Source organism: Lycium barbarum, chromosome 3, assembly GCF_019175385.1.
Source record: "Lycium barbarum isolate Lr01 chromosome 3, ASM1917538v2, whole genome shotgun sequence".
In the NCBI taxonomy this organism is placed as follows: domain Eukaryota; kingdom Viridiplantae; phylum Streptophyta; class Magnoliopsida; order Solanales; family Solanaceae; genus Lycium; species Lycium barbarum.
In genome coordinates, this window is record NC_083339.1 from 130,952,278 (window position 1) to 130,966,926 (window position 14,649).

A 14,649-nucleotide genomic window follows, 5' to 3' on the forward strand; every position below is an offset into this window, starting at 1 on the left:
TTTTACCGCCTTGTATATAACTGTTATGCGAAGGGCAGTTCCATCAAACAATGAGGAGAAGGGCCACTTTCTATAATGGCTAGTTACTGGAGTATAAAATATGTCTTCTTCAGCAAAAAAAAAATAAAAAATGTTACCATTGTGGAAATGCTTGAGAAATTCTCGAATAATGAGAAGATATACGTTTCCTCGTTCTAATTCACGGGGCCCTATTTCTTTTTTAGCATGTTTGAAAAAGAAAGTTTCTTTTTAAATTTGAAAATAATTTAACTTAAATTCTGTTATCCTTAATAACAAGCTCCACACAAATGTTATGGCATGTTAATTTAAACTAAATTTCAAAAGTTTGATAGCCATGCAAATATTATGACATGTTTAAAATCATAAGTTTCAAAGATATTTTTATTTCTTTCTTAAACTTCATGTCATTGAAACAACGGAAGTACTTGTATTACTTAACGACATGTTAATTTAAACTAAATTTCAAAAGTTTGATAGCCACACAAATATTATAACATGTTTAAAATCATAAGTTTTAAAGATATTTTTATTTCTTTCTTAAATTTTATGTCATTGAAACAACGGAAGTACTTGTATTACTTTTTAAACTAAGCTGGCTAGCCTTTTGATTCCTAAAGTCCTATGATTTATATCATGAAAGCTTACGTATGTTTTATTCTGAAAATCCAGAGCACATCTTTTCTGATCTGTTGCTATACATTCAATTTGGAGATGCTCCTTTTAATTTCTTAAGTATTCTTTTGGAACTGTACTTTGATTTGTTGGCAAGAAAAGCAAACGAAACAAAAGGAAAAGAAACTGTTACAATATGTTCAAAAGGCGATCACCATTGCCCAACCAAAAAGTATTCATATTATAATATGAATTCATCTGAATTTGAAAATATATGCGTGCTTGCACCTACTACTAGTGCTGTGCTTTCCACTGCTATGCTTTTATACGATCATTCTTCTTGATGGACGTTAAGAAAAGGAAAAATAGTTATAAGTTATAACTAATGATTTTTCAAGTAAGCATATTTTATTGTTAATGGAATAATAGTGACAAATAATAGTAATGTAAAATGCAATAAAAGAAAAGGGAAGAGTTGTTTAATATATGGATGCAGCGTGAAACATGCAAAATTGGACATTTTCTGCAATAATGATAGTTCTAGGGAAAAGTTCATTAGTAGGGAAGGGAGACATGAAAGCTACCACTTGACGAACGGCTAATACAAGGTTTACACTTTGAAATGAAAATTAATAATTAATTCTCTCTCCTATGTACTAGTAGTACTAAGCAAGCGTATATAAGCTATACGCTTTGCCACGTTTGGCGCAGAAAGTGCATAACAAATAGGCTTTGCTTCCAACATAATTTAAAATAGTGTGTTTGAACAAATATAGCTACCTGCACGAAAACCTGTAAAGCATAAGGTCCGGAATATCAATTTCTGTGTAAATAAAAAAATTTATTTGACTATTCTGCCATTAATATATGTTGGGTCGAACCCACGCAATGAATATCTGTTCTTTCCATTTCTTTTCTTTTCCTATAATTCATATTAGATGGAGATATTTGGCTCTTTTAATGACAAAATTACACTAGTGTAAGGTAGCTATTTGCCTAGTTTTATATACATATTATAATATATATACCTAGGATAGTAGGATTTGCTAATTTAAATAAATTAGCTAGTGCAATTAATGTCACAACTAGTTGTTTTGCATCATTAAGGAAAACTGATCACTGATGGTCATTGAAAAAAGAAAGGAGAAGGATTGAAGGAGAAAAAGTCGATGTTGATATTTAGCAAGGCTAATTAATTAGTAGTACTAAAGTCTCTCTAGTTAACCATGATGATAATGATGTTAGAGGAGCTAATTAACCGACAAACAGTAAAGCTATCCGTGAAGGTGAAGGTGCTGTTGGAGTTTCCTACGTAGAACTTATTTGTGCTTTTAAAAGAAAAATAAAAAGCAGAAATGCTGTTGAGAAAGCTAAGCACATGTCAGCCACCCAGTCGGCTTTTTGTCAACACAAATTCCTATTAAGTGGGAGCCCCTTAGTAGCTAATGATATTAATATGGAGTAACATGGAATAATACCAAACCTTAAGCTTAATTAATTCCATAAAAATAGTGGTTTTGTTAGTGTTAATCATCAGCTTTATTTGTGTCTATATTTGGAATAATAATCATACTTATTAATTTGCGTAAGGGCTTACGTATGGTCTCTCCGGGGAGCGAAGATTACACGATTTATTACGATTAAGTGGCCCTCACAGCAATATATTAAGCTTTATATAAACTATATCCATTTTTTGATAGAGTGTTACTAATTACTTTTAGCATAAAATAACCCATGGTTAGCATCTCTAAGCTGAATGTCAGAAATAAGGACTGAGATTGATTATATATGTTTGTACAGATTACTTGTTTGGTATATGTATATCATTTTTAATTTCTTGATTGTGTAAAAGAATTTGCTTACTTCTTATAATGCTTCATGAAGATAATAACAGCATCGATTCAACAAAATAATTTCCTACGGAGTTACAATTTGAATAGAAAAAAAAAAACTATCTGTAATGAATTACAAAGCCAATTCCCATTAGTTCTAACATTTTGTTGCCTGCCTTTTTGAATAACTGTTTAGTATATTGTCGAGGGATATACAGCTCCATTATACTCGTTTTTCGTATCCGGATTATAAAATACAAAAGGATATTTAATTAAGAAGGGGAAAGAAAGCTGGTCTCCCAGAATTATTGTATTAGTATATAAAATTTCTTTTAAAGAAAGTGGACACCATTTTGGAAATAATAAAAAAGAAAAGGAAGAATAATTTTGGGACAAAGAGAATTATCCTTTATATTCCATGATTTAGTTCTAATTGCTTAAGATTGGCATGGATCTTTCATGGATCTCTCTACAAACCCAAGAGTAATGCAATCCATATAGGTGTCAATGGATAATTTAAGAAAAATTGATTGAACCGGTAGAATTGAGCGGTACCCAGTCAATTATTAGTTGTTATTGTTCAAACTATACCCAATATTTAGGGTAAGTTTAATTGGATTCTTTTGGGGTGGTCTTTAAATTTTGCCCCTCATATTTGTAATCTTTAAATTTTGCTCTTCGGCTAAAACCCATGGGTTCCAGGTTCGAACCCCCACTCAGTCAAAAATTTTAAAAAAATTCGCAAGGCAGAGTTTGAATTTCGCTATGCCCCCACCGACATAATTTTAGTTATGTTTAACCAAAAATCTGCCGATGAGGGCAGACTTTGCCTTGAGGCATATATAATTTTTTTTTTTTTTAACTTTTCAAGGTAAACTTTTAGTTATGCCTTAACTAAAAGTGTGTCCCATAAGACATAACTAAAAGTATGCCCCGTAAGGCGGAACTTTTCCTTAAGGAATAATTAAAGTTATGCCGGACCCGATATAACTATAGGTTCCGCCTTATAAGGAAAGTTTATGCCTTAAGGAAAAGTTCCACCTTAGGGGCATACTTTTAGTTATGCCTTAACTAAAGTCTGCCCCATAAGGCATAACTAAAAGTATGTCCCATAAGGCGGAACTTTTTCTTAAGGCATAACTTGGGGCATACTTTTAGTTATGCCTTAACTAAAAGTCTGCCCCATAAGACATAACTAGGAAAAGACTTTTAGTTAAGCTTAACTAAAAATCTACCCATAAGTATACCGGACCCGGCATACACTTGTTAAGGAATAGCTAAAGTTATGCCGGACCCGGCATACTTATGCCAAGTCTGCCCATAAGTAGGGCTGTTCACAGTTTTGGTTAAAACCAAAACCAAACCGAAAATTTAACCAAACCGAATAAAATAACCGACATTTGGTTTAGTTTGGTTTGGTTTGGTTTTAAATTTGAAAAACCGATAATATTTGGTTTGGTTATGGTTATAGTAAAAAATAACCGAATAAATAACCGAACCAAACCGATAATTATATACATAAAATTTATAATTATTTATATGTATAATATTAGCTTTTCATAAATAATTAAAGATATTTTATACTTTTTAATTATTAATTTAATTTTGGTCTACTTATTTTTAAGGCCCATGTCTTAAAAGAATATGTCCAACAATCCAAGCCCAACTCTAATAAGTCGTAAGCATAAGGGTTGTTTGTATTTTGAAACCTCTGTTTGACTTGTTCTTTTGAATCTAAACTGCGTTGCAAGTTTGGTCCACCTGATTTGCCAACAGCGTGTCTTTCCCTCAATATGCAGCAAAGTTCACCCTTGTGGGCCATGAGGAAAAAAAAAGCTTCATAAGAAATTTGAAGAATGCAGAGAGAGAATATTTGAATTGTCACGGCTAGTCATAAACCGAAAAACCGAACCAAACCGACAATAACCAAACCGGTGGTTATTATTTTACTTGGTTTGGTTATGGTTTTAGACATTTAAAAACCGACTAAATTGGTTTGGTTATGGTTTTAACCAATAACCGACCCAAACCGAACCATGAACACCCCTACCCATAAGGCATGAGTATGCCGGGTCCGGCATAACTTTGGATATTCCTTAACAAGTGTATGCCGGGTCCGGCATACACGCGACCCAAACCTTGCCTTGCGATTTTTTTTTTTTTTAATTTATGCTTGAGTGGTGGTTCGAACCCATAACCTCATGATTTCTGCACGAAGCTCAAGATTGCAACGCGAAGGGCAAAATTAAAGACTAGCAATATGGGGGGCAAAATTTAAAGGCCACAAATATGAGGGGCAAAATTTAAAGACCACCCCAAAAGAAGGGCAATCCCCGCAAAAAAATGAGTTTAATTTGATAACATTAAATCAAACAGTCCCCAATAAATTTATGGGTAGAATATTTTTTATAGGGTGAAAATCATTTACCCTTCCTTCCCAACTTTGCTTTAAAATCAAACTCCCCACTCAACTTTGAATAATAGACATTCTTTCCCCTTTATCCTAAATAATTTTTTAAAATGCCTATTCTACCCTTATTATCAACCTTTGTTTTTTTATTCTACTTTTTTAAAATCATAATATTTTTATCTTTTAATCTATGTAACAAATTTTTTATGACAAAAAATAAATACTTTTCAGATGAAAAATAAAAGTGAGAAATACTAATCAAGTATATGAGAATGACGTTCTATAATGAAATAAATGAGTAGAATATATATATATTTTTTTAATAATAATCAAAACTCTAATATCTATTTACACTAGTGTAAATAACAGGTAATAATAACTTTATAAATATATTTTCAACAGGTAACAAAATAATCAATAAAAATAAGGGTATATTTTATAACAAATTCCCAAACATTATGTATTTTTATTAATGTGAATGGATTTAAATTATAATTTAGAAAATATTTCATTATTTACAACTGAAACTCATTTATCTATATATACAATAGCGGCCAATAAAGAATTGAAACATGTATCTATATACATATAACATACGTATAACATACTTAACGCATGTAATATTAAAATAACATTCATAAAAAAAATAATCTTATTAGATGTTGTGACAAATTCATAACCGGATTACTCTACTTATGGGGAGAATGTCTATTGTTCATAGTTGAGGGGGAAATTTGATTTTTAAAGCAAAGTTGCGAGGACAAAAGATTTTCACCCGTTTTTTATATATTAAGTTAAAAAGGCATTAAATTTTTCGCTTTGAACCTGGGATAATGCAAACAACGATTAGACCAACATGTAATTAACTTCGATAGTCCCCAACTCCCAAAAATATTCTGCTACTCCTGTTAAAACTAGATTAATTTTGAGATTTTGAGTAGCATGCCACAATGTATTTAATTGATCTTGAGTAGCAAGTCATAAGATATTGGATATATATCCTTTCATTTTGTTTGTATTAGATTTTCTTCACTGGATATTTAGTCTTAGTAAACTTAATTCTTGAGTCCCACTCTAATTTATTTCACACTAATGTATAGTGAGACGAATCTCTATTTAGCCGTTTCTCATGTTCATTAACACATCACCTTTTGCCAAAATTCTATGCAAGTATGCCCCGTATTGTATTAGAACTTATACTAGCGTCTCCCATGACATCTTAGGAAAAGTATCAAAAATTAATTGAAGTGTACCAATCAAGAAGTTTGGTTATGGATAGAACTGAACCGTGAACCGTCAACACTCCCAGCAATCTAAAAAGGTAAATATGCAGACAAGTGTAAGATGCCCTCACGCAGGATCGAACTACGGACCTTCAGTTTACAAGACTGACGCTCTACCACTGAGCTATAAGGGCTTCTTATTGCTTTTCTTCTGTTTTAATGGTATTTATTCTAAATATTATTGTTTGCCCCTTTCTTTTCCTTTTCAGTGTTATTGCGGAAATCACTATTCATTTGACGGAGGGAGCATCCGATGGAGAAGGAGAACACCTACGATCCTGTAATCATTCCTTCTTCTTTCTTCTCAATTTTTCCACTTTCAATACGAACATTAATTTGTTCCCTCACGAAATTATTTAATCTGAGAAAAATAAAACTGTTTTGTTTGTATTGAAACAGGATTTGGTCCACGAAATTTTCAAGCTAGTTTGGAAAAGGAAAGCTGCAGGTTCTATTTCACGTTTTCTTCTGCAATTGAACTTTATTGCTTTTATTTTCTCGTTACGTATTTGATAATTGTTGCAGAGCGTGGGAAAAATGAATTATCTGAGACTATGGACAACGAGGTATATATAATTCGTCAATCCTTTCATTTTTCACATTATTTCCTTGTTTTTTTTTTTTCCGAATTTTTTGAATTTTAATTTTTATCCGGTGAAATTAGAGTAAAACATTTTGCTTTAAGTTTGATCAGTCTGCGAATTTTGTTTGGGATTATTGCGTATGGTTCAAGTGTGTGCTGTTAAACTTGAAAAGCAATTTGTAAATGTGTTTGTAGGTTGGAGCTGGATCATCAAAGAGAAGTCGCCCTACCTTTGGTAATAACTTGCCCAATAAATATCTAATTCACGCTATTACATTTGTTAAATAAATTGATTCAATTGGTTAAATATACGCTGGAAATTTTAGACTTTAAAGTGAAATTACTTTTAAGTTTATTTTATGGAGATATGTGTATATGCATGTTAATTAATGAACTCGCTACTCGTACGTACTTTGAGATGGTTTTTTGTTTTTTGGAATTTTTGAATGTGGATTAAGGCATGATCTATCTAAATATTTCGGAGATAAACCAATCAGTTAGTTTAATTAGGAAGGAATTATAGATGCCAATTACATATCTGCTAGAAAGGGGTAAGACATGAGAAATAGGCTAGTTGCTTAATGGGAGAAAGAGAGCATGGAATGAACTTATAACAAACATAATCCGATTCTACAATCCAGGTCGTTGTTCAAGATGGTTTTGCAGACCAGATGTGCTCTCTCAGTTCTTTTGCCCTAACAAAAGGGAAAAGAAAAAGACAGAAAGATTGCGTTATTTTTTCCGTGATGTTTGTTTGCTTTATTTTATGTATCACAGAAACGTTCTGAGTCTAAAATTCAATTTCTCTTACTTGTATGTGGTGCAGATGAATGTAAACATAAGTGAATTAATTACATTGTTCTAGCATCTAGTTAGGATATTCCCCAAATTTGTACTAGAGGAAGGTTTGCAAGGTTTATATGTCACGCATGTCAAGTTACAAGGATTTTCGAGCAAGATATTACCTTGTGCTTTGAAAAGTAAAATAATATACTTCTCTCGGTTTTTTCTATATTATTTAACAAAGGTTAGTCTCTTCATGGCATGCAAGGTAGCATAAGTCAAAGGAAAGAAGAAGTTTAATATTCTTACATTTCTCATTTCCTGTGACGGCTTTAGATGTACTAGAAATGTGGTTTGTCGTGACTGGTGAGCAAGCTTTTCTGCGTATTGCCTTCTTGATAATAATGGCATATCTAACCTTTAACAAGAACTGCATTTTATTCCAACTTCAGTAACTGTTTCTTATGCTGGTATTTACATTTTCTTACATGTTTTGGACTCCGCTTTGTTATATATTTGCTTAAATGGAATACATTCCTTGGACAATGAGTTTTCCTTCTCATGTGTGTGTTTCTGTGTTGATGTTAAAAGCTAATGCAAATGCACTGAAGCTGAGCTCTGAATTCCTCCGAGTCTTTGTAGCAGGTTTGAGCATCAATGAAGAAAAATTATGTTATTTACTTGGCTAAACTTACCCGTGCATTCTTTTTATCTTGAGATTTGTTTCCTTGATGTAGAAGCTATACAACGTGCTGCTACTATTGCTGAAGCGGAGGGCAGTATCAAAATAGAAGCAACACATTTAGAGAGGATACTTCCTCAGTTACTTCTAGATTTTTAAGGTACTTGAAGGAGATATGGAATCATAAAGTTTTGTCTGTACTAGAGTCCAGAAATGGGGTTTATCTTCTTAAAAGTTGGAATGCCTCTTTTCTCCTCTAAACGTTCTAGATGTTGGATGATTTCTTTTGTAGCTGTTGGACTAACTAGCAAACTTTGATAAGAGATGTGCTTTTAGAATGTACGATACTCCACATGTTCTCGAAAAATTAAATTTTTGTTTTCTATGCAGCTGTTTATTTCCTTATCATTTTTTTCTCAAGATAATCACAATTTTTTATATTAGTTTTCAAATCAATCTTATGGATTGAAGAAGTTTTATGCTAGAAACCATTGTCATGTACTGTGATTGAATTTCGCTCGACTTTCCTTCAGAAAGTGCAATTAGATCAGGACGACCGCGAAATCGCCCAACTTTTTCAGATTACAGGCCATTAGGTATATCTTATACCATGTATTGTATCAATGTCTTAAAGACGAAACTAAGTGGCATATTATCCTGTCTAGAAAGGTTTCATATTTGCCGTTGCATGTATAATCTGCTCTAAGATTAACGAATGCAGATTTTTATTGCACACTGAGGAATAGGGAGATACACTTATGTAATTTAGTGCTGACATAAAACCGAAAGGTATAAAACAAAATGAGGTCTTAGTCCATATGATGTTATTGATGAGTTAGGACACAACAGTGTAGGATACAGAACCTTCAAATAAAAACGGAAACACACACTAGTTTTTGCAAATTCCGGTTCTAATATGCCTTTCTTGTTTCCATAATTTGCTAAGACCATTAGATGAAGTAAAACATATAGGAGGGAAACACCATCCTCATGCCCTTTAGACTGAATTTGAATTCATGATTTGTACTTTCTGCCTTTTAGCTTTGAGCTCACAGCATGGAGGATTCTGGTTCTACACCTTTTGTTGTTAAAAAGCGATTACCCGGACAAACAATCACGTTATTGGTGCCTGCTGCGTTCAAGATGCTCAGGTTTTCGGCAGACATTCTAAATAAGTTCATCGGGTGTTACTGTGTTAGTGGTTAGAATACTATTTCCTCTTCGAAGGGTTCTAAATGCCGGCTGTATTATACTAATGAGCCAAATAATGATATGCTTTCTGTTTCATGTTTAAAATCTTACATGATCTAGGGTGCTTGGAGTGTTATAGATCAATTCACCAGCTGCTCTCTTGCCTGTGGATACTAGTGTTTCTATATTGATCATATTAGTTCTATTGGAGAATTAGTAGTTTCTGCACTGAGTCGAAAAAATTCCATTCACATCTCCAACTTCAGACAATAGTGTCTGGAGAATTAGTAGTTTCTGCCTCAAGTGAAAGGACTCCATTCAATTTCATACCATGCTTTGAGGAATCATAATATAGCAGAAGACACTTATGCAAAGAACTCTCATACAATTAAATATAAACTTCTTATATTGGATTTGTAACAAAATACACAAGGACAGTCACTCATATTGGAGATGTAACAGAATACAGAAGGACAGTCTCTCATAGTGGAGATGTAACAGAATACACAAGGACAGTCTCTCATAGTGGAGATGTAACAGAATACACAAGGACAGTCTTATACAAGGATACTCTCTTAGTTTAATGGCCAACTTTGCTTAATCTGCATCAACATGCACCTAACATCCTTACTGTTAGGCCTTTCCTTTGGATTCTCCTGGGTACAAAAGCAGGCAATTTTGAGAACCAAAAGCATTTGCTCCTCGTTTCGGTTACCCACCAGCTTTGGATCGATTGCTCTATTTGGATCCTCAGAAGTCATGACATTTCTCATCCATTTCACTAAACTCATCTCAGGAGTGGTCTGGAAGAACTCATCTGATGGAAGCTTTCCCATAACTAGCACGCCAAGCAACACCCCGAAGCTGTATATATCACACTTATCTGTGAACTTTAGTGTCTGATGATATTCTGGCGCAATGTATCCTATAGTTCCTGCCACATTTGAAGTTGTAATATGTGTATGAGCATCTGGGACAGCCTTAGCAAGGCCAAAATCCGCAATTCGAGCTTCCATGTCATCATCAAGGAGGACGTTTCCTGGCTTTAGATCTCTGTGAATTATACGCTGAGTGTGATTTATATGGAGATACTCGAGTCCAGCAGCTATTCCGACTGCAATTCGGTGACGTGCCGACCAATCTAGTTCCCGTGTCCCCTCTCTGACTTGCTGGAGGGTATCCTGTAAGCTCCCATTTTTCATGTACTCATAGACCAAGTAATGACAGTCTGGTCTTGGCATATGTGCCAGTAGGGGAAGCAAATTCCGGTGTCTGATTTGACCTACAATTTTGATTTCTGATTTTATCTGGCGCATTTTCTTATTCATAGCTTTGCTATCTTCTTCAGTGAGTTCTGCAGCATCCCTTGGGGGTTGTATGATCTTCTTTACAGCAATAATCTTTCCATTACTTCCAGGTAACTCAGCTTTATAAACTTCTCCACAACCACCTTTCCCAATGAGTTCTAGTGATGCCATTCCGTCTTCATTCTCCAAAAAAGCCAAGTCCTCGGCTTTCTTAATCAATGGACTGAAAATTGTTAAACTTGAATCATTTGTGCTCCCTCGGATGATAAACATAAGCACCTTGAAGAGCATGCAAAAGACCAGCGCAGATAAGCCCCCAGCGAAAGCTCCAGCGAAGAATCCAAGAATCCAGGCGTTTACCTTTCTTCTGGTCTTGTTATGTTTGTGCTCTGGTACCGCTCCACTAGGTGCTGGAGCTTGGGCATTTCCTGGACTGGGCTGTGGTGCCATTGCAGGTCTTGACCTTCTTGAGTTCTCAGCAAGTATGTAACGCTTAGGAACATAATCTTTTCGGTTTAAGTTTGCTGATAGGTGTTCAACTTGACTCACGACAGGCACCGGCCCTTCAAGGAAACTATTCCCTGAAATATTGAGGAGCCGGAGATTTCTGAAAGATTTCAAGGATTGAGGTATTTTGCCAGTGAACATGTTATCAGCAAGGGAGAGTTTTTCAAGGTTGGGAAAGTATTTCAAGAAGTTCAGGTTCCCAGATAACTCATTAGAGCCAAGGTCAAGGATTCTAAGGCGGACTAGAGATGATAATTCAGACGGGACTTTGCCAGAAAATTGGTTGTCTTGAAGGTTCAAGATTTCCAATTTCCGGCAGCTGACAATTTGAGTTGGTATTATGTCAAAGAGTTCATTGTTTTGGAGGGACAGTTCTTTGAGCTCAGAAAGCCTGCCAATGGAAGGAGACAGAGTGCCCTTTAGCCCATAGGATTTGAGGACGACCCTTGTGACTCTTAGCACGTATGAATTGTTTGTGAGTCGTCGTTCGCATGATATTGTAACAGAGTTGCATGGGTTCTCAAGAGCATTGCGTTGAGCAGGTATGCCTAAGCCTTTTTGGATAAGCAAAAGAGCATTGTGATCAGGTGAGTAAAGGTTGAGTCTTGCATGAACAAGAAGGATCAGAGTGAAAAAAGACAAAAAAGAAAGGTGGGTTTGGGAGGCAGTGAAGGCCATTGGGATGACCATTTGTGGCAGTTCTGGGTGGAACTGGGAGGTGGTTGAGGCACCACACTAGTGGTGCTTGAGGAGTAGGATGTATATCTTTTAGTTGTTTGGTGGTTCTATAAAAGGAAGGCTGGTATATAAGGTAATCCGAAGTGGAGCATGACTACATAAGTCAAGCAGGGACCGTGTGGAAAACTTGAGCCGTCCAGTGTCCCAATGTGTTTAATTTCTTCTCCTCATGAGTTGACCTGTGAAATTCCTAATTTGCCATTTTCATAACCCAATAATTTGGGGACAAGTGTGTTTTACGTGCTTGGATGGCTGTTTTGCATGTATTGTATTTGTATGGTATCTATTGTTACTTTAAATACAATGTTTGTTTTAATTGTTGCTTAATATTTATTTTATCGTATTGTTAAATCAATCATCATGTAACGACAAAAAGTCCAATTTTATGTAACGACCGAGTTGGTGTGATCGCATCGTTATTTTATTTTTTTCTCACTTTGTCTTTGCTTAATTATTTAATAATTATATTTTATCCTACACAATCTTTCTATAATAATTCTTCCCCATATCCTTCTTTTCTTTATAATAGTATAAGGTTATTTTTCAGATTGTTGATGTGCGACATTATGTAGCTATGAGAAATGATATAGTCTATCCAAATGTTATATTCATCAAAACAATACAATACATCAATGCTATACAATTCGATACGTTATGAAACGATATCAGTGTTTTTGCTTCAGTTGGTTCAACTTTGGCTGAATAGTGTGGAATTTGACGTCCATCGCTGTCATACAGATGAATATTAAGCTGATTGAAGAGTTCATTGGATTCAAAAGAGAATGTAGAATGCCAGCAGCCAGACAACGAGAAGGTGAAGTAAATTATGGGCTTGACTTCTTGGGGTCATTTATGTTGCCCAAGTAGTGGTCCAGTATCATTTGGGAAAATTATTTATGCTACATTATAGTTGTAGTATTTCACTTGGTACCTGTAGTATTTCCTAGTGCAGGCCTTTGTGTATGTCATAACTCATAAGTAACCAAAAATTGTTAACATAATTGTTCAAACAGATCTGTTAGAAGAGTCGCGGATAGGAAAGAAGTGAATTCTTCTCTGGTTTCTTTTTCTTGAGATCTTTACACAAATATAGCTGGCCGGATGGCCGGATTCACCGTTACTTATCCTAACCTGTATACCTAGATTATACAATATTATACACGGTTATACACATTATACATGGATATACATATATTTTATATTCACGAGCTATTTTTTAGTTTAAGCAGTTGAGCGTACATCCAGGGGCGGAGCCAAGTGTAGTTGAGGGGGTTCATCCGAACCCCCTCGGCAGAAAATTACAGTGTATATTGAAGGTTAAAATTATTTTTTTATGTATATATGGTAGGTGTTGAACCCCCTTAGCTTCTTGTATATTTACCTCTTTATATTTTTGAACCCCCTTACTGAAAATCCTGGCTCCGCCACTGCGTACATCTACTTAGATTTTTCTCCCGATTGAGTCAACATCATTTATTTTTGGAAGGAAATTGTTGCAATTTTCCTGATTTTTGTGGAATCTTTTTTTTTGTGGGGGGACCATTTTGGTTACTTTGAGATACTTGAGTGTTGTTAGGGTTATCTATGTAGGGATGTAGTGAAACTGATACACATAAAAGACCATGTTGGTCCAAACCTCTACGTCGATTAGATGTATAGACTTAAAGACTTATGTGCGACCAATTCGAACTTTTAAGCGGAAAGAAGTGTGTATTTATAATTCTCCTGATATCTTCATATAAATCTTACAAATGTAATAGTTGTGATCATCAATTCCAATTTGATTTTGGTCGGAAGAATGATAATAGAGATGAATAATTGTAAATTATTACTAGTGATAGACCACGTACTTGAATTGCATATTTTTTACGATAAGGGAAGCAGCACTTCATGAATATTTAAAGAAGAAAATATTGATAGTATAACAAACAATAGGGTGAAAGCTGAATCTGGTCGATAACTTTGTTTTTATTGGGTGGCCTGGCTGGCTTGCCCTGCTATAACAAAGAAGCTTCTTAATTAAGAAAAGCAGTGTGGACAAATCATCGTACGTATATCGAAAACAAAGGTTTAACGATCTTCATTCATGTAACACGTGGTGTGAGGTAATCCTTTCAGAAACTAATCACAAATAACTTTTTATCCTAAACACGAGTGCTTAACATGGAAGAGGGATATATAAGTGATTAAAGACACCAGTAATTTAAAAACTTTATTCTATTAGTGTTAATAATTTAAAATTAACCTTAACAAAAAAAAGGAAAATAAAATAAAAGAAATTAACAAGTACTTAACTTTAATGGGAAAATAGGTAGACATTGTTCTGAAACTATTATACTCTACTTTAGGATCAACGAAGTAAAACATAAAATTATACTCCATTAAGCATGCATGTTATTTTATCCATTAATTAAAGTATGTTCAACCTTGGGGTATGGCAATGCTCATTCAATATGTTTATTTGACTGAAAGCTAAATTCTTTTGTTCTTTTCTTTCTTTTTGCTTCTTCATCTTTCCAGCCATACCCCGTGACACACGCAATTGGTTTTGTGAGAAAGAAAAAAACTAAAGAAGAAAAGGAAGGAGGCAGGAAAAGAAGCAAAAATAAATACAATGAATGGAACTGATGGGAGTCAACATAATAAGTGTAAATTCAATCCTCGTTTTCCCCTCCCCTTCGCTGCTTCCATATAACAGAA

General features: G+C 34.4%; 2 protein-coding genes and 1 non-coding gene across 4 annotated transcripts; 1 reads left to right on the forward strand and 2 right to left on the reverse strand.

Moving 5' to 3' along the window:
* Positions 1-6,056: 6,056 nt before the first annotated feature.
* On the forward strand, positions 6,057-8,591 carry LOC132632557 (protein MHF2 homolog). 2 transcript variants are annotated; one of them, XM_060348539.1, is made up of 7 exons: positions 6,057-6,196; positions 6,368-6,438; positions 6,558-6,606; positions 6,684-6,724; positions 6,937-6,976; positions 8,116-8,169; positions 8,262-8,591. In XM_060348539.1, exons 2-7 carry the CDS (start codon positions 6,412-6,414, stop codon positions 8,363-8,365), a joined length of 315 nt encoding a protein of 104 aa, XP_060204522.1. In that variant the 5' UTR covers positions 6,057-6,196; positions 6,368-6,411; the 3' UTR covers positions 8,366-8,591. The 2 variants fall into 2 exon arrangements, with proteins under 2 accessions (XP_060204522.1, XP_060204523.1); XM_060348540.1 differs by lacking the exon at positions 6,057-6,196 and having other exon boundaries at positions 6,338-6,438.
* Positions 6,221-6,292, reverse strand: TRNAT-UGU (transfer RNA threonine (anticodon UGU)). The gene has a single exon. It is a non-coding gene; the product is annotated as a tRNA-Thr (tRNA).
* Positions 8,592-9,780: 1,189 nt separating the features above from the next.
* LOC132632556 (leucine-rich repeat receptor-like serine/threonine/tyrosine-protein kinase SOBIR1) lies at positions 9,781-12,003 on the reverse strand. Its single transcript, XM_060348537.1, has one exon. The coding sequence runs from the start codon at positions 11,899-11,901 to the stop codon at positions 9,973-9,975; it is 1,929 nt and encodes a 642-aa protein (XP_060204520.1). The 5' UTR covers positions 11,902-12,003; the 3' UTR covers positions 9,781-9,972.
* Positions 12,004-14,649: the final 2,646 nt, after the last annotated feature.